The sequence below is a fragment of the Barbus barbus genome (assembly GCF_936440315.1).
Source record: "Barbus barbus genome assembly, chromosome: 13".
Lineage (NCBI taxonomy): Eukaryota > Metazoa > Chordata > Actinopteri > Cypriniformes > Cyprinidae > Barbus > Barbus barbus.
The window spans coordinates 6,472,412-6,491,401 of record NC_136741.1 but is presented as its reverse complement, the minus strand read 5'-3'; the positions used below and the strand labels follow the sequence as shown (position 1 = coordinate 6,491,401).

Genomic DNA, 18,990 nt, shown 5'->3' with positions numbered 1-18,990 from the left:
CTCTTGTACAATGGGGTTCAAAGCTTTAAGGCCACTAGTGAAAATGTTCTGTTTTGCATTTTCTAGTTTAATGCTGTTAGTTGCATTATAAATTGTCATGAACATAACAAGTTGAGTAAAATACATGACAACAACACTTAAGCTTAATGTACTCTACATGCTTTTGCAAGTTTTGGACTGAATGGCTGATACCATTTCAGAAACCCAAATTTTCATACATCTCTTTTCTAACATTTCCTGTCTCATTCTCTCTCCTAGTTAAGAGTCTTTAAGCTGGCAAAGTCTTGGCCCACCCTGAACATGCTGATAAAGATCATTGGTAACTCAGTTGGTGCTCTGGGAAATCTAACCCTCGTCCTGGCCATCATCGTCTTCATCTTCGCTGTGGTGGGAATGCAGTTGTTTGGAAGGAGTTACCGTGAGTATGTCTGCAAGATCTCGGATGACTGTGTGTTGCCGCGGTGGCACATGGACGATTTCTTCCACTCCTTCCTGATTGTGTTCCGGGTGCTTTGCGGCGAATGGATCGAAACCATGTGGGACTGCATGGAAGTGGCGGGGCAGTCAATGTGTCTCATCGTCTTCATGATGGTCATGGTCATTGGGAATCTGGTGGTAAGATCAATCATGCCACACGGAGAAACCTGGAAGATAGGCTTTCCCACTTTCCCTTTCTTCTTCCTGTCTTCTTTTTTTATTCTTCATGTACATTTACTTTTGCAATTTTATAGTTTATGATTGATGGGATTCTGCCAAGTAGGACATGCTACTTGATTAACATCTTTGTTGGTCCTGCAACAACATTCACATACTGTAAATTGATCAGATTTTGAGTGTAAAGTAATGGTAATGCTTTGACTTCAGCAACGTCCTGTCCATCTGATTTTAGGTATGTAATGGTTAAGGTTTGGGGTTAGGACTATGATTGTTTGACAGGATGTTAATCCAGGGGACTTTGCAACTTTAGTCATTTGATGTACTTGTTTAGATAGTTTAGACATTTTAGATATTTCAGACGATTATGGAATAAATTAACCATTATCACTAGTGAACATGTGAATGTGGTGTTCTACAGTGGCACCGTTAAGCAAAAATATTTGTTTTTGCATGATATTGCGTGCATGCTCTTCAGCATAAAGCCCAAGACCACAGTTGTAGCATGAATTAAAGTCAACAATTGTTCAGTCGAATCAAAACAGAACTGATTCACCCTGTTGTAAGAGTGAATCTTATTGACATTTCCTATTTTCTTCCAACAAAGAAAAATATTAGAAATTATTATGTGGATAAAATAAATGAAGCCTATTTTAGAACTATTTTTTTTTTTTTTTTGCATTTTCATTAAATGCATTTTCCTTTCATTTTCTCATTACCATGATGCATGGGTTTAGTTTAGGTTTTTATGGTAGTTATTATTCCTAATGGTGAGTCTATATTTGTATTACTGTAATATAGTATTTGTACTGACATTAATAACAAACACATTTAAATTAAAACATTATTTTTATCTTTGCACAGGAGTGAGAATGAGTCCTGAAAGTTTTTGCTTTATTTTTATTTTTTTATTTTTTTATGTGCACTACCATTCAGTTTTTGGTCAGTAAGATTTGTAATGTTTTTGAGAGAAGTCTCTTATGTTCACCAATGCTGCATTTATTTGATCAAAATATTGTAAAAACAGTAATACTTCTTAATATTATTGCAATTTAATAACTGTTTTCTGAAAAAAATGTCATGCAAAACTAAATTTTAACAATTTTATGATGCAAGTGACATTTATTATTATTATCAATGTTGAAAATTGTTAAAATAGCAGCATGTATGTGAAATATAATTTGTTTTTGTCCCTGTTAATCGATGTAATGCAAGCTGGTTCAATTAAAATATGTATTTCTTAAAAAAAAAAAAAAGTCTTCCTAAGCCAAAACCTTTGACCCAGACACGTTCTTAACAGGTTTCAAGAGATTTACCCATACACATCATAATCATTTCTGAGTTGAATCTGTTCGTCTCATTGCCATTTGATCTCGCTGATTCTGAAAGTGTGTGTCATTGTGTGGCAGGTGTTGAACCTGTTCCTGGCCTTGCTGTTGAGCTCTTTCAGTGCCGATAACCTGGCCGCCACGGATGACGACAGCGAAATGAACAACCTGCAGATCGCTGTGGGCAGAATACAGAAAGGTATCGCTCTGGTCAAGTCCACTTTACGGCAGTTCCTCCAAAGCCTCTGCCTGGCCGGCTCCAAACCTTGCGCTCTAGACGAAGAGAAACCCCTTGATGACCTCCACAGCGATGGCAAGGAGAACTGCTTGTCCAATCACGCTCCGGTGGCCGTCGACCTCACTAAAGACTATCTGAAGGAGGGCTGTGTCTCCCCTGGTAATGGGGTGGAAGGTCATGTAAAGTATGGAATTGAGGAAGGCGACTACATGTCGTTCATACACAATCCCAGCCTCACTGTTACAGTACCGATTGCGGTGGGAGAATCGGACTTTGAAAATCTGAACACGGAAGATTTCAGTAGTGACTCGTCTGACGTCGAGGGCAGTAAAGAGGTAAACCGGATTTCTATGGCTAAACAGAAATTTCACTTTTAATCTGCATGAAACACAGCTCTGAATTTTTGTGTTTCAGTGTCGTAGAAAGTTGCTATGTAACATAATGTAAAAAAAGTAATTTTTAATGGTTTAATTTATTGTTATAGGTTTGTTTGTAATTCATCAGAAGTCAATGTCTCTTTCCCTGTAGGGGACAAACAGTTGTGTTGAGTCATATTACCATTGCATCATTCTCTGCTCAGAGCCGCAGCCCATTGTGTGTGTGTGTGTGTGTTTACTGTTCCATGGGCTTCAGTGCAGTTTGACCCTGTTCATCTGCAGCTAGTTAAGACAAACCTCTGGGCACTGTAGCAGGTAGACCTGCTGAGTATACTCATTTATATCAGTACAATATTCTCATAAACACGCACAGCCTTGCACACACACACAACCTCTTACACACTCTAATGTGTATTATTTACGACCAACTGAGCAGGCATGGCATCATGCATCCCAGACTATGAATGAGGCTGTTGAGAAAATTGCTAAATTCAGCATCCTTGCCCAGGGTGAAATTGAGTATGCTTAACTGTGTGTGTGTGTTTGTATGTATGTGTTTTTGTCTGGCTGTGTGTGTGTGTGTGTGTTTGTATTCCAGCACATTTCCATGTTTTTCCAGCAGTACTGTCACTGTGCTTAATCTTTTCTCTCTCCCCTCTTCTAACTATATCTATATCTAATTTAAGTGGTTCAGTGTTGAAGTTGCAGACGTTATTATCCATGTTATGTGAAGTGTGTATCTCCTCTCTGTGTGTGACCTGTTATTGCAGCGTTATGACAGACGAACCCCAGGTTTTCTCTGAGAGAGCCCTGTAAGAGACTCACCTTCCTCCTCACCCACACTAACCATGGAGATTGCCTTTTCTCATCTAAATCAGATCAAACTCTCGTCTCTGTCTCATTTTATCTCTCTTTTTGGATCAGATTGCCCTTTTGTTTTTCGTTTCTCAATGCCTGTGCCCTTCCCTCCCTCTTAAACAACCCTATTTTGCACCGAAGAGAGACAGTTGTCAGCCTTTTTGTTTTGGTTTGTTGTTTTCTACATGACTTTGTGTTTCTGTTGTAGCACTGGGCTTCTTTGCAGTACCTTCAGTCATATGGAATGAGCAAGATCATCATTTTACATCAATAGCCCATCGAACATCTTTCTGTTACATTAGCTTGTATGTTTCATTTTTTCGTACAAGCTATCAGTGAGCATTCAGAGCTACATTACCTGAAAATAGGAAGCAGTTGAGTGTGCATGTGTGTGTGTGTGTGTATGTGTGTGAGGACAGGTGAGCTTTGAAAAACAGGAAACTTTAATTATTGCAGTCAGTTTAGAATTAGTCCATCCCTAAATGACCCAGAAAGTTAGTCGATTCAGCTACAAGCTTGGTATAAATAGGGTTTTATGATAAACAATTGCTTTTGAGTTGCAAATAATTATTTTTTAATATTATATTCATATTTTTGCTTTTATAAATCTGCAAATATTCAGTCATACAGTATATTTCACCGTAAACTTCTGCAATAGTTGGAATCTGTCTTCATAGCAGTCGGCCATAAGAAGGCATTTCTCAATCTGCTGAGGTGTGTAATTGCATTTATGACACTTGTTTGTGCAATCAGGACCCAAGCCAATGGTTAATTTAGAAAGATATTTCATGACTTTACAACTTCTGTGCCTCGTGCCACCTCATATTTCTCTGCCAATGAGATATGTTCCTAATCAGATTTGAAGATATGAACTGGAAGTTAGGGAGTACCAGAGAGTAACAGGGGATTAGGAAGCAAATCAGAACGTTTCAATCTGTAGACTTTAATCCATCCATTAGACTTGCTTTGGATTCACCATCAAAAATTATTCCAGATTAATGAGAGGCTTATTTAAAGTTTAGAGACTCTCCAGTGAATCCATTCAGTCTGGGTCAGGGCAGCTTGTTCAGGTTTGCTCAGCCTCTTATATTCCTACTGTGATTAAAATGTTAGAGACATTCTGGAAGATTCTGAAATTGCACACAGCATGCTTACATCATTCCCCCGCGCCGCATTAGCTGGGTGCCACGGCAACCAGTGCTCCAGCTCAGTTTTAGACAGCATCCTCCTCTATGTATTTTTTAGCCTCTAACTGACCGTTTTATCAATTCAGCAGCAGCAAACCCGTCAGAAGGGTCAGTAGCTTTAAGAAATACACTGTGGTCAGGAAATTAGTTTTTACCCAGTACTTTCAATAGGGTCTGGCTGCAGACTTGAACTTGCACTCTCAGTACTTGCACTCTCAGACACTCTCAGACACTTGCGCTTCCGCGAGTGACGTCACTTGTAGGCTTTTTTATTTTGTTCTATTTATTGATTTTTTTTGTTTGAATTGCTCAACATTTTACAACAGTAGCCAGGTGATGAAGACAAAAAAAAAGAAACTAAATTACAATGTCACTTGCACTTTCCGCTACCTGCGACGTCACTTGCATTCAACGCGAATTGTGTGCGTTGCCAATGGAGACAAGACGCTGTGGTGGTTAAACAATTAAAACTAATTTAGTACAATAACGAACAGGGTCCTGCAAGTCATCTGTAGGAGAAAAAGACAAGACCTGCAAATCCGTGGCAGAACAGTAGAATATGAACGCAATGTGAAAAATCTCTAGAAAACCATAAACACTTAATATGGCTTAATGTATTAAGATACATTAAGTGCAATTAAAAGATAAAATTTGATGTATAGTTATTATTAAATGTACTACAAGCAAGCAGACGGCCATGAACACAATACGCAAACTTTCACTTGTCCTCCCATACAGCAAAATGCTTATTGTGGCATAATGGACCAAATTTAATAATAATATAATAATAATAAGGGACTTAAGGGTATTCTGCAGTCTTTGACTAAGATGATAAAGACAGTTCATTAGCCTATAAGTCTTGTTGACACAAAGATACAGACCAGCAGATATGAACGTGCATCATGAAATGCATTAAGTGATATTAAAAGGACGCAATGCGTTAAATTGCCCGTTAAACGTTTTCCTTACATAGAAAATCATTTTAAATAAAACACGTAATATAGCTTAATGGACAAAGACAATGATATAAAAGAGCTGTAGACCGTTTATTCTATCTGGAAAAACGTTTAACGTGAAATTTTGCATGTTGCGTTTATTCTGGGCTCACCTGCCTTTACATTAGTTATGTATATTTTAATAATGATGAGAAGCATATCGAGTTTGCTCTTTATCATCTTAGTCCATTATGCCACATTATCCCATGTTGCGGTATGGGAGGAAAATACTATGTACATATTCATTATATTAATAAACTGTATATTGAATTTGATATTTTAATAGCACTTAACACATTAACTAAGCCATATTAAGTGTTTATGGTTTTCTGCGGGAGGAAACCGCTTAACGCATTGCGTACAGATGACTTGCAGGACCCTGTTCGTTATTGTACTAAATTAGTTTTAATCGTTTAACCACCACAGAATCTCGTCTCCATTGGCAACGCACACGATTCGTGTCGAATGCAAGTGACGTCACAGGTAGCGGAAAGTGCAAGCGGTGATTGCAAGTGACATTGTAATTTAGTTTCTTTTTTCTTGTCTTCACCACCTGGCTACTGTTGTAAAATGTTGAGAGATTAAAACCAAAAATAATCAATAAATAGAACAAAATATAAAAGACTGCAAGTCTGAGAGTGCAAGTCCAAGTCTGCATCCAGACCCTGATCTACAATAACATCAGAAAATATAATTAGAGTCCTGCATCAACAAATTTATTTCTGCGAGAAGCTTTTGTATGTTACTGTTCTGCACAATAGTCTTTAACCACTGATGAACAAGCGTCCCAAGGGTTAATAACATTAGAAAATGATGCCATCCAATATAAAATCTCATAGACGAGTTTATATATTTTCATAAGAGCTTGCTATTTGCGTTTTAAGATCCAGTCAAAGTCATTTTTCCCCAATCAACGCTAATGAAATGCTGTCTCAGACTTAGCGTGTGGCTCTGGTGTTAGTTAACGCTAATGCGGCTCCCCTCCTCTTCAAACTGACTGGCGGACCGAAGCTTGACCACTGCTTAACGGAATGGACTTCCAGCCTGTGTTTTCATGTCAATCAAGGGATTGCACTCAATGGGGTGGGGTCATGTGATAATCTGAATCATGCCAATCCAAATGTATTGGGATTATCCAATAGAAACCATTTGGTTTTGGAAGGGGCGGGGAAAGGTAAGGGGTTGACATTTGCACTGGACATGAAAATACTCAAAGCACTCAACATCTGATGACAAGATCACAAGCTTGGATGAGAAAAAAAATGCACCTTGAAAAACAAAAAAAACATGCATGAGGACGGAATGAAGGCACATCAAATGTACCCACAGCTGACTGTGAGATTATACGGTGAAGCCAGAGACGCTTGTCTTCATGCCTGGCTGTTAATTAGAAAATTAATTCAATGAATCAAATCAATCTCTAAATCCACGGGCTTGTAGGTACTTTTGAATGATCTGAAACTGCATGAGACTGAGAATAACTGCAAAAACTGGATGAGATGGTGTGCTTCAATTAAGCCTAATCTTGTGCCTGTATATGTGTGTGTCTGCTTTTTTGTGTCTGGCTGTGTGGCTGCATGGATGCCTGGGTAGAAGCTGCCTGTTGATGCGGTTCTCAGTTCCTCAGAAGGGAGCACAGTGGATATCAGGCCCCCTGGAGAGGGGGCGGAGTCTGTGGAGCTGGAGCCGGAAGAGTCCCTGGACCCAGAGGCCTGCTTCACAGAAGGTGTGTGTGTGTGTGTGTGTGTGTGTGTTTACCTGGCATTCCCTATGCTATGGGGACCAAATGTCCCCACAAGGATAGTAATACCAGTAAATTTTGACAAAACAGTTTATACATCTAAAAATGCAGACAGTTTGGTGTGAGGGTTAGTGTTAGGGTAAGGAGATAGAAATACAGTTGGTACAGTATAAAAACCATTACATTTATTAACTGTCCCCATAAATCATGGAAACCAATGTGTGTGCATTTGTGTACAAACAGGAAATCAAAATGTACCTCATTAATCCACATTCCTGGGTTTATTCACCAGTGCATGTTATTTCAAACATCATAACTTGCTCCGCCTTTGAAATGATTGTTCTCCAGCTGACAATGGGCTGTGCCAGATACTGGTTAATGTTAACCTACAACCAGTATTGGTTAATGTTAATCATTAGCCTAAAAGCTATTTGGGCTTTATTTTAGGCTATTGTTGTAGGTAATACAGCCATTCTAAATTATTGCCCTTAGTTAACGCACCAATTCCATTCCAGTTAATATTAATTAGAGAAAACTGCAATTATAGCAGTAGATTTGAGCATTACTGTTGTCATATATCTAGATGGTCTTGTGGGTGAATTGAGGTCAAGAGGGCACTAATGCTGCACAATCAGCTGAAAACTCTTCTTGACTCCATTGTGGTTATGGAATGGCCGTTTATTGGGATCAATTTCTAATTAGTCCCTGCTAATTTTTTCTCTTCGAATATCTTGTTTCACCATCAAATACAATGTTACAGAAGTTAAATTAGTTGTGAATACTTCATTGAACTTTAAGGGGAGCACAGCTTGGGAAACCAGATTTATTTGATGTTCTTCTGAAAAAGTACTTAAATGTACTACAGTATGTAAAGACTAATATACTCAAACGAATATACTTATTTGAAATAATGTTTTATATGTTTTAAATAAGAAATTAGATATTTTATTAATCAAAGATGCATTAAATTGATCAAAAGTGACCGGTTAAATTATTACAAAAATGCCTATTTCAAATAAATGCTCTTCTTTTGAACTTTACATTTATCAAAGAATCCTAATAATAAATAATGAAAAAATATATATATATATTATGCAGCTGACTGTTCACCATTAATAATAAAAAAATAAAATTTTGGGCACCAGATCAGCATATTACAATAATTTCTGAAGGATTTTGTGACAGTGAAGACTAGAGTAATGACTGCTGAAAATTCATTTAAAATACATTTTTTATAATACAAAATATATAAAAATATAAAACATTACTTACATTATATATTACATTGTAAACATTATAAAAATGATATATTAAAGAATAGAAAACAATATTCTAAAATGTAATAATATCTCTGTTTTTACTGTATATTTGATCAAATAAATGTAGCTTTAGTGAGCATAGGAAAATGTTTAAAAGAAACTGACCGGCCTTAAACTTTTTAACAAGACAATCAAGTTCACATATCACCTTTTAGTATTCAACTAAATTAAAAGTGTTAAAGGGTACATAAAATACAGTAACAAAACAGCCTGTTTAAGGGTTGAAGACATGGATCTGAATGAAAGCATGAAGCGTAAAAAAATGCTACAGCTAAAGCTAGTTTGACCCGTTTATGTCATAAATAGTCCCAAAGCAAGACTTTTAGTATTGAATTTTTAGGACGTTTTAGGAGTGTTGACTTTCACTGAGCTCAATTGTTCTGCTGTCCACTTACTTTGTTACTTTTCCCTGTGTCTTTTGTTCAGGCTGTGTGATGAGGTTTCAGTGCTGTCAGGTCAATGTGGAGAAGGGAAAAGGGAAGAGGTGGTGGATTCTCAGGAAAACCTGCTTCATCATTGTAGAGCACAACTGGTTTGAGTCCTTTATCATATTTATGATATTACTCAGCAGTGGAGCATTGGTGAGCACCCACACACAAACACAATATCCTCACCCACACAATCATTTTTTATTAACATTCAACAAGTAAATTTGTTGATGTGTATGTGTGTTCAGGCTTTTGAGGACATTTACATCGAGCAACGCAAGACGATAAAGACAGTGTTGGAATATGCCGATAAAGTCTTCACATACATCTTTATTTTGGAGATGCTTCTGAAGTGGGTTGCTTATGGCTTCGTCAAATACTTCACCAACGCCTGGTGTTGGCTTGACTTCCTGATTGTTGATGTATGTATGGACCTTATACACTGCTTTGCAACTGTACAGTGTGTGTGTGTAAGTGGATAGTGTGTATTCTCTGGGTCTAAACACAGTCCCTTCATGATTGACTGCATGTTTTTATTTTACAGGTGTCGTTAGTGAGTCTGGTAGCAAATGCTCTTGGTTACTCTGAACTAACTGCCATTAAGTCCCTGAGAACACTGCGTGCTTTTAGACCTTTGAGAGCATTGTCACGCTTTGAGGGAATGAGGGTAAGACACACACACACACACACACACACACACACGTGTGGCATGATTTAACCAATTAGGACCTGTTTCCAGGATGCCTAACCTTATTTCTAACTAAACCTTAAAATTACAGAGTAACGACTGGCTGGTAAGATTAGTGATGTAACAAATGACATTACAGTTATGCTTCAGTGGTTGCAAATCCATATGTAATTGGTAAAAAAATAAAATTTGTTAAGATTTACTCGCTCTGGAGCCATCCAAGATGTAGATGTGTTTGTTTTTTCTTTGGAACCGATTTGGAGAAATGTAGCATTGCATCACATGCTCACCAATGGATCCTCTGCAGTGAATGGGTGCCGTCAGAATGAGAGTCCAAACAGCTGATTAAAACATCACAATAATCCACAAGTAATTCACATTGATACAGTCCATCAATTAAGTGTTATTAAGTGTCAGTCTTGCGAAGCAAAAAAGCTGCATGTTTGTAATAAACAAATTCATCATTAACACATTTTTAACTTCAAACCATTCCTTCCAACTAAAATACTGGTCTTCTATCTATTATGCTTTTACCAGTGAAAAAGTAATCTCATCTGAATCAAGAGAGGAATATGCACAGATCAAGCACCATTTACAAGCGAAAACAGTCCAAAACAAATATTTCTGTCTATTTTGATATGAGAACAACGGGGGATTAACTTTTTTCATTGATTTTTTCTCATTTTTTCATTCATGTTATTATAGATTATCGATACATTGAGCAAAAGCAAGGTTTAAGGTTTAAATGCCTTAATGATGGTTTTGTTTATTACAAACATGCAGCTTTTCACTTCACAAGATGTTAATTGATGGACTGGAGGTGTGTGGATTTCTTGTGGATTATTGTGATGTTTTTATCAGCTGTTTAGACTCTCATTCTGATGGCACCCATTCACTTCAAGTTATGTACTGCTAAATTTCTGATCTCATCTATATCTTGGATGGCCTGGGGGTGAATATATTTTCAGCAAATTTTTATTTTTGGGTGAACTATTTCTTTAACATCAGCCCTAACCCTAAAATCTGATCAGTTCATCCCCAGTGCTGTCCCAGAACCAAGGAAGTTGATCCTAGAACATGTCCTATTTGAGAAAAACAGCACACTCGCACACAAAAATACTGTTTCATTTTTGAAATGTTGGGAAGCTGTTGCATGCTGTTGGTGAATATTAATGAGAACATCCTAATCACATGAATAAATGAATATTGTATGTAGACTGTTGTATTTTTAGACCTTTCTCTTTAGTGTGCATGCCTCTCTGCATGTGCTGTGGTGAGAGCTCTCTGATCTATTCTGATGATTCTGTGGTGGTTTTGTGGTGTTTGTGACTTGATCTTACATTTCTTTCTCTGTTATGTGTCTCTTTTCATTTGCAGTAAACAAATGTTGTGACGTCATCGTGTCTCCACAAGGTTTTTTTTCTGTTTTCATTTTTTGTTTTTTCCACATTTTGGTAGCTCAAAGATATGTCCCTGCAAGATGTTTATATGTTAAAGTCCTATGTTCTATTAACAAAATTGCAGTAGGTTGATAATTAAATATATTTAGCTATTAATTATAGAGTAAATTAGGCAGATTGACACATTAGCCATTCTTCAAATAGGCCTACTCCGTTTTTAGCTAATCAGTCTTAATGAAGGATAAAATAGACTTAGCTTTGCTATTCTTAACCTTCTGAAAATCATCTTGTAATTTTCTAGAATTGCATTATCTTAAATCTATGGAACGGATTTAGTTTTTACCAGCAAGTAAGCCATCCACTGTAAAAGCTCAGGAAGTTCATTGCAGTTTCACAGCTCTTGTGTCCATAGCAAGAGTGAGAAGTGAATATATATGAATATATTTGCGTGTGACATGATATATTTCTTTTCTTCTAGGTTGTAGTAAATGCCCTGCTGGGAGCCATACCTTCCATCATGAATGTGCTACTAGTGTGTTTGATCTTCTGGCTGATCTTCAGCATCATGGGGGTGAACCTTTTTGCGGGGAAATACTACCATTGTGTGAATATCACCAGCGATGAGATTTTTCCCATCAGTGTGGTCAATAACAGGTCTGATTGCTCTGCCCTGATTGCAAACAATGAATCGGCGCGCTGGAAAAACGTGAAGATTAATTTCGATAATGTGGGAGCTGGATACCTGGCGCTACTGCAAGTGGTGAGTGAGCTGAACGCATAGCCCGACTAGGATTTGTTTTGCTTAGTAAGAGGTTTTGTATTTGTAGCATATTCACACAATATATTTATTATTGAAATTGATTTTGTTCTTTTTCACAAGGCCACATTTAAAGGGTGGATGGACATCATGTACGCAGCTGTGGATTCTCGTGAAGTAAGGGTTTCTCTTCAGTGCAGTTAACAGATCTTCTTTTTAACCATTCAGACTGCATTATTACATTCAAACCACCTTTGACCCTTTTCCATAATTCTCTTGTTACTGTCTGCTTAATGACTACACAATTTAAAATGGCATTTGAGGATTAGCATCATGAACTATTAGACTATCTATCTTTATTGGAGGAGATCCAGAAATGAAAAAATATTTAAACTAAGGATAAATTTATTTAGGTTATTTAGATTTACAGTATATTTGTTGTGGTTTACTCCAACTGAAAAAACACCATACAAAGGGTATATCTGTTCATTGGGCATTTCAGTGTTTTTAATTTAGTTTTACTGTGACTATTTACAAAACTATTTTAAAAAATAATATATAACTTTCACATTAGAATTGTTTAATATATATATATTCATTATCTAATTATGTAAATTAATACTATGTGTAATTATATGACTTAATGAACATTATAGTTGTATATTTTAAATAATTTACTAATAACTATAGATACACAAAAAGGCAATTTACTGTATTCTTGTTTGAAAGGAAACTAATTAATACAAATAATAATTGCGATTTAATAATTTAATTTAAATGACATGTAAATAATTGAGTAATAACTGTGATTTAATCAAATGGCTAAAAAATTATTTTGCATTGAAAATCTCACAAATCCTCTGGTATTGCTGCATTCATGGACTATGTAATACACAGACAATTGTGAGCAGTTTTTAATGTTTAAGCAGGAGTGTGCTTATGATGAGTAAGTTGTGATGCACATTAGGATTGCAAATATATAATAACACACAACATTTTCTTGTACCCGCAGGTGGAGAAACAGCCTGACTATGAATCAAACCTTTACATGTACCTGTACTTCGTCATCTTCATTATCTTCGGCTCCTTCTTTACTCTTAACCTCTTCATTGGTGTCATCATTGATAACTTCAATCAGCAGAAGAAAAAGATAAGTATTTAAACTGAGCAAGGTGAATTTAGTGATAAGGAATATAGTGCAAATTACAGTGTGCAGTCTCAATCAACCACTGTGTGTTTGTTCAGTTTACTTTCAAAGAGATGTAATGTGATATGTACACAGTCTGTGGCTTTGTTTAGTGAGCACACAATGATAACTTATTGAACTGGTTTTGTTTGTAAAGCGCACACAGTGGTAATGAATTGAGAGATAAATAGGACCTGGTTTGGACTGTCTCTTTGGCATTTCCTGAAGTTCAGAGGTGAAAAACAGAGGCCTGGTTGCAATATGTTTGTGTTGTGACATAATGAAAATGTGGTTGTAACCAGCCTTCTGCATTTGCTCTTTACCTAGGAGGTCAGGATATCTTCATGACAGAAGAACAAAAGAAATATTACAATGCCATGAAGAAACTGGGATCTAAGAAGCCTCAGAAGCCAATTCCCAGGCCTACGGTATGACACACAGTTCGCTCCCCCTAACCGCTAAAAAGTTCCATTATATTTCATACAACATGCCAAATGGCAATTTCTCCGTACTTCACTCTAGAACAAGTTTCAAGGCCTCATCTTTGACTTTATCACCAAACAAGCCTTCGACATTGTGATTATGATCCTGATCTGCTTGAACATGGTGACCATGATGGTGGAAACCGATGGCCAGACACCGGACATGGATGATATTCTGTACTGGATAAACCTGGTTTTCATCATCCTCTTCACTGGAGAATGTGTGCTCAAGATGATCTCCCTGCGGCACTACTACTTCACCATTGGCTGGAATGTGTTTGACTTTGTAGTGGTGATTCTCTCAATTGTTGGTAAGAAAGTCTTTGAGGTTCTACAAACTATTACTATCATTAAACTATAATAACATTTTGAAGATTTAGGCCAGAAACATACTTTATAAACATTCCGTACATGTTCCTTCTTGACAGAAAAGGTGCGATTGCATTTAATGGTTTTCTGTGAATTTTCACTGACAAAATCCAGTAATTTCTTTTTTAATCTAGGCGATCTGTAATTTCACTGGAGAGTGAAAGATTTCCCTGTACAGATTTCACAATGGATTCAAGTTGGTCACACGGATTCGCTGTGTTAAACAACAGAAAGCTGCATGGTTTGAACGTGACTTCTGTGTGAGCTGCACTTCAAACATTGCTACACTATTGGCAATAGACAATACGTTTTTTTGTCCCATGTGACCGCACCTTAATTTTGTCCCATGTGACCGCACCTTAATTTTGTCCCATGTGACCGCACCTTAATTGATCTGAAAGACAAAAGTGTCCAAAGAAGACAGTTTAGGCTAATGTCTGGTATAGTGATCCTTTGCTGTAATGCTGGAAATGCTATACTATATTTGAGTCGAGTATGCTTTGACCATAAATCACATTTAAAGGGATAGTTCACCCAAAAATGAAAATTACCCAATGATTTACTCACCCTCAAGCCATCCTAGATGTAAATGACTTTCTTCTTTCAGACGAATACAATTGGAGTTATATTAAGAAATGTCCTGGCTCTCCAAGCTTTATGCTGGCAGTGAATGGTGGTCAAGATTTTAAAGCCCAAAAAACTGCATTCATATATCATAAAAAGTGCTCCACATGGCCTTATGAATCGAGTCGATGCATTTGTGTAAGAAAAATATCCTTATTTAAAGCTTTATATAATGTAATCTATAGCTTCCGTTGTCGTACGCGGGTTCACGAGAGAGTGGCGTTCCAGCGGATGACATAGGCGCAGCGTAAGCTTTGATGAGAATATGCTAGTCTAGCAAGTTTTGTTTTCAGCAAAGGAAAACTAGTCTCCTCTTGGCTTTGATCGAAATCCTCCAACATTTTTCTTTACAAATCCTCGTTTTATACTTCTAATTCATGACCGGTGTTTTGTTTATTCCGCATTCGTCATCACGTTCGCCTACGTCATCCGCTGAAATGCCACTCTCTCATGAACACACCTACAACAGTTAGCGGAAACTAGAGATTACAGTGTATAAAGTATATATATATTATATATAGTATATAAAACACTATATTTTTAAATATAGATATTATTCTTACACAAACACATCACTTCATAAGGCCTTTATTAACCCCACGGGAGCACTTTTTTGGGCTTCAAAATCTCGATTCCCATTCACTGCCATTATAAAGCTTGGAAGAACCAGGACATTTTTTTAAATAACTCCGATTGTATTCATCTGAAAGAAGAAAGTCACATACATCTAGGATGGCTTGAAAGTAAGTAAATTACAGGGTCATTTTGATTTTGGGGCAAACTATCCCTTTAAGCTCAAATAGTGTGGAAAATTCATGGATTCCTGAGATCACTTATTGGACTTGTGTTTTGTTTTTTGTCAGGCATGTTCCTCTCTGAGATGATTGAGAAATATTTTGTATCGCCAACGTTATTCCGAGTCATCCGACTTGCCAGAATCGGCCGCATTCTTCGTCTCATCAAAGGAGCCAAAGGCATTCGTACACTCCTGTTTGCTTTGATGATGTCACTTCCTGCCTTGTTCAATATTGGCCTCCTCCTGTTCCTGGTCATGTTTATCTATGCCATCTTCGGAATGTCCAACTTTGCCTATGTGAAGCGGGAGGCGGGGATCGACGACCTGTTTAACTTTGAGACATTCGGGAACTCGATGCTTTGCTTGTTCCAGATTACGACTTCAGCAGGATGGGATGGCCTCCTGGCACCCATCCTGAACAAACAAGATCCGGATTGCGACAGCGAATTAGAGCACCCAGGCAGCATGTACCGTGGCGACTGCGGAAACCCCTCGGTCGGCATCTTTTTCTTCGTGAGCTACATCATCATCTGCTTCCTGATTGTGGTGAACATGTACATCGCCGTGATCTTGGAGAACTTCAGCGTAGCCACAGAGGAGAGCGCCGAACCGCTGAGTGAGGACGACTTTGAAATGTTCTACGAAGTCTGGGAGCGATTCGATCCCAACGCCACGCAGTTTGTGGAGTACAACAAGCTTTCTGACTTTGCGGATGCTCTGGACCCTCCGTTACGCATCCCCAAGCCAAACAAGATCCAGCTCATAGCCATGGACCTGCCCATGGTCAGTGGCGACCGCATCCACTGCCTGGACATCCTGTTCGCCTTTACCCTGAGGGTACTGGGAGAGGAGGGCGAGATGGATGCCCTGAGGGGACAGATGGAGGATCGTTTCATGGCCTCCAATCCCTCCAAAGTCTCCTACGAGCCAATCACGACAACCCTCCGGAGGAAACAAGAGGAAATGTCGGCTGTCGTCATCCAGAGGGCCTTCCGACGGTACCGTATAAGGCAAACGGTTAAGAAGGCCTACAAAGCCTACCGACAGCAGCTGCAAGATGGGAGTGTGCACATCCCGGAGAAAGAGGTGCTTGTCATTGGAAAGTTTCAAGAGAACTCTGCATCGGACAAAACGGATATGACTCCTTCCTCTGCCTCTCCGCCGTCTTATAACAGCGTGGCCAAGTCAGAGAAAGACAAATACGAAAAGGAGAGGAGAGAAAAGGAGGACAAAGCAAAAGATGCAAGAGACAGAAAAAAATGAACGAGTGACTGAAACAGAGACTGTTCTTTTCAACTGAGACACTGTTTACAGAGTGGAACGCGAGCACCGGGGTGCAATTCACCTCAAGCGGTTTTGGAACTAATGCCAAACTGAGTGTGTGTGAGGCAGAGTGCGTGTATGTGCGTGTGTCTAGACTATTATGTGCATAGCCTTAGGGTGCATTTATGGTGTTGACAGAAAGCGTTGATTCGAGGACAGTGCCAGTATCGACACGACGAACACACACACACACACGCTTGAGTATGACTGTTGAATCCCTAAGGACGCTGGTGTGAAACAAAATGGCAAGTATAGAGTGGTGTGTGAGTTTGTCTTTTAGTTTTGAGTGTTGTTACACAATCCCGAGGACTGAAAGAAACTGTTATAGTCATCAGTAGCTAGTGCTAACACTACCGCTGGTGTCTTTCTTATCGAATGGCATATTGTATACCTGCACATTTTTGTTAGCTCATTTTTTTATTCATGTTGAACTTTTCTACTCATGGGTTTGATTGTCTGAACTACTTCATTTAAGGGCACGTCTGTGTAAGGGGCTGGGGAATGTCGATCATATCCAGTGGTGATTTATATGAACGGGACCTCATTTATTTTAGTGTTAGCGTATACAGAACAAACCACACACACACACACACCAGTAGGTTCTAAGTGCTAAAAAATCAATCGCTCAGTAAGCTGAGAACAGAATGCTACTGTACTAATCAGGACTTTCACACATAGAATGTTTTTTATTATTTATGGATGAAGATGTAGACCATGTCTGCACTGCCTTACTGAACACAAACATGAAAATGGATTAATTGAACAAACTCTTTCACAGTTGATAGCAGAATGAGCCAAACTCAGTCAGTGTACTTTGACTCAAACCCGTTGATGAATGTTCTGGGTTCAATGTATGTTCACCTAAATTGACAACATTTTTGTGTTGCTATAAGGCACTTATAAAGGAAGTAAAAGAGGCCAAGCAATTAATCATTACATGTAACACTGTTTACAGCCATGTGTATAGTAAAACCACAAAACTTTAACATTATATGATATATGTGACCCTGGAGCACAAAACCAGTCTTAAGTCGCTGGGGTATATTTGTAGCAATAGCCAAAATACATTGTGTGAGTCAAAATTATAGATTTTTCTTTTATGCCAAAAATCATTAAGATATTAAGTAAAGATCATGTTCCATGAAGATATTTTGTAAATTTCCTACTGTAAATATATAAAAACTTAATTTTTGATTAGTAAAATGCATTGCTAAGAACTTCATATGGCCAATTTTAATGGCGATTTTCTCAATATTTAGATTTATTTTGCACCCCCAAATTTTCAAATAGTTGTATCTCTGCCAAATATTGTCCTATCCTAACAAACCATGCATCAATGGAAAGCTTATTTATTCTATCAGATCATGTATAAATCTCAATTTCGAGAAAAATTTACCCTTATGACTGGTTTTGTGGTCCAGGGTCACATATTATAGATTATAGGTGTTAACATGAGAATAGTGTGATATAATCACTTATCTAATCTTGTCTTTTATCTTTCAAATCTGTTGTCATGACAACGCCTGTTAAAGCCTGTAAACCCAATAACTTTCGCACAATATCAAAGACACCAAAAAGAGGTGATGCGATTTCCTTGGGCGTTGTACCACAATGACTAGAGTTTTTATTTATTTATATCTTTTTTTTTTCCTTCACGCTAGGTCTATGTCTAAAACTGATTGATTGTAGATAAATTTCTATTTATGATCATTATATTAACAGACATAAGTGGTCTAATCAGAAGTTGTTGTCTATGTTTTTGCCTGACACAAGGTGCATAACAACACCAGGAATAATGGCAACAACCACAGGAATAATATCGAAAACATAGTGCAATTTCCTTTTACAGAAGATTAAATGTTAGTGTTTTATCAAAAACATAAGCTGTACATCTTGGCCTGTAAACCCTCCAAATGCCGGCACAGTTTACTTCGTTTGTAAGTGCCTCATTCGAACCTTGATTTTAGCTTATTTAAGGAGCAAATTGCAATTATTTCCAGTGGTAATCAATATTATGCAACAAAAGCTGTTAGTTGAACCCTAAACGTTCTACACCACATATGAGGCACATACGAGACGAGACAGATGTCCACCCTTCCGTGAAACTAGCGTAACGTTAACAGACTTTGGGAAGCCTGAATGTACACTCACTGGTGAACGTGATAGGAAATGGCAATGTAACCCTGCCGAAAGTCTCTGTACCAAACAGCCACGTCTCACCTCCTCGTTTTATTTTGAAC

General features: G+C 37.8%; 1 protein-coding gene across 4 annotated transcripts in view; it reads left to right on the top strand.

Moving 5' to 3' along the window:
• Positions 1-16,690, top strand: part of LOC306878786 (sodium channel protein type 2 subunit alpha-like) — a gene marked incomplete at both ends in the record, with an annotated part of 34,105 nt that extends 17,415 nt beyond the window's left edge. For all 4 annotated transcript variants that reach the window (XM_079431312.1, XM_079431311.1, XM_079431310.1 and 1 more), the window contains 12 exons: positions 259-615; positions 2,064-2,555; positions 7,231-7,363; positions 9,124-9,278; positions 9,374-9,547; positions 9,670-9,792; positions 11,692-11,973; positions 12,094-12,147; positions 12,983-13,124; positions 13,484-13,584; positions 13,679-13,949; positions 15,495-16,690. In XM_079431312.1, coding sequence (XP_079287438.1) covers positions 259-615; positions 2,064-2,555; positions 7,231-7,363; positions 9,124-9,278; positions 9,374-9,547; positions 9,670-9,792; positions 11,692-11,973; positions 12,094-12,147; positions 12,983-13,124; positions 13,484-13,584; positions 13,679-13,949; positions 15,495-16,690 — 3,480 coding nt within the window. The remainder of the gene's footprint in view (positions 1-258; positions 616-2,063; positions 2,556-7,230; positions 7,364-9,123; positions 9,279-9,373; positions 9,548-9,669; positions 9,793-11,691; positions 11,974-12,093; positions 12,148-12,982; positions 13,125-13,483; positions 13,585-13,678; positions 13,950-15,494) is intronic.
• Between the last annotated feature and the right edge of the window lie 2,300 nt (positions 16,691-18,990).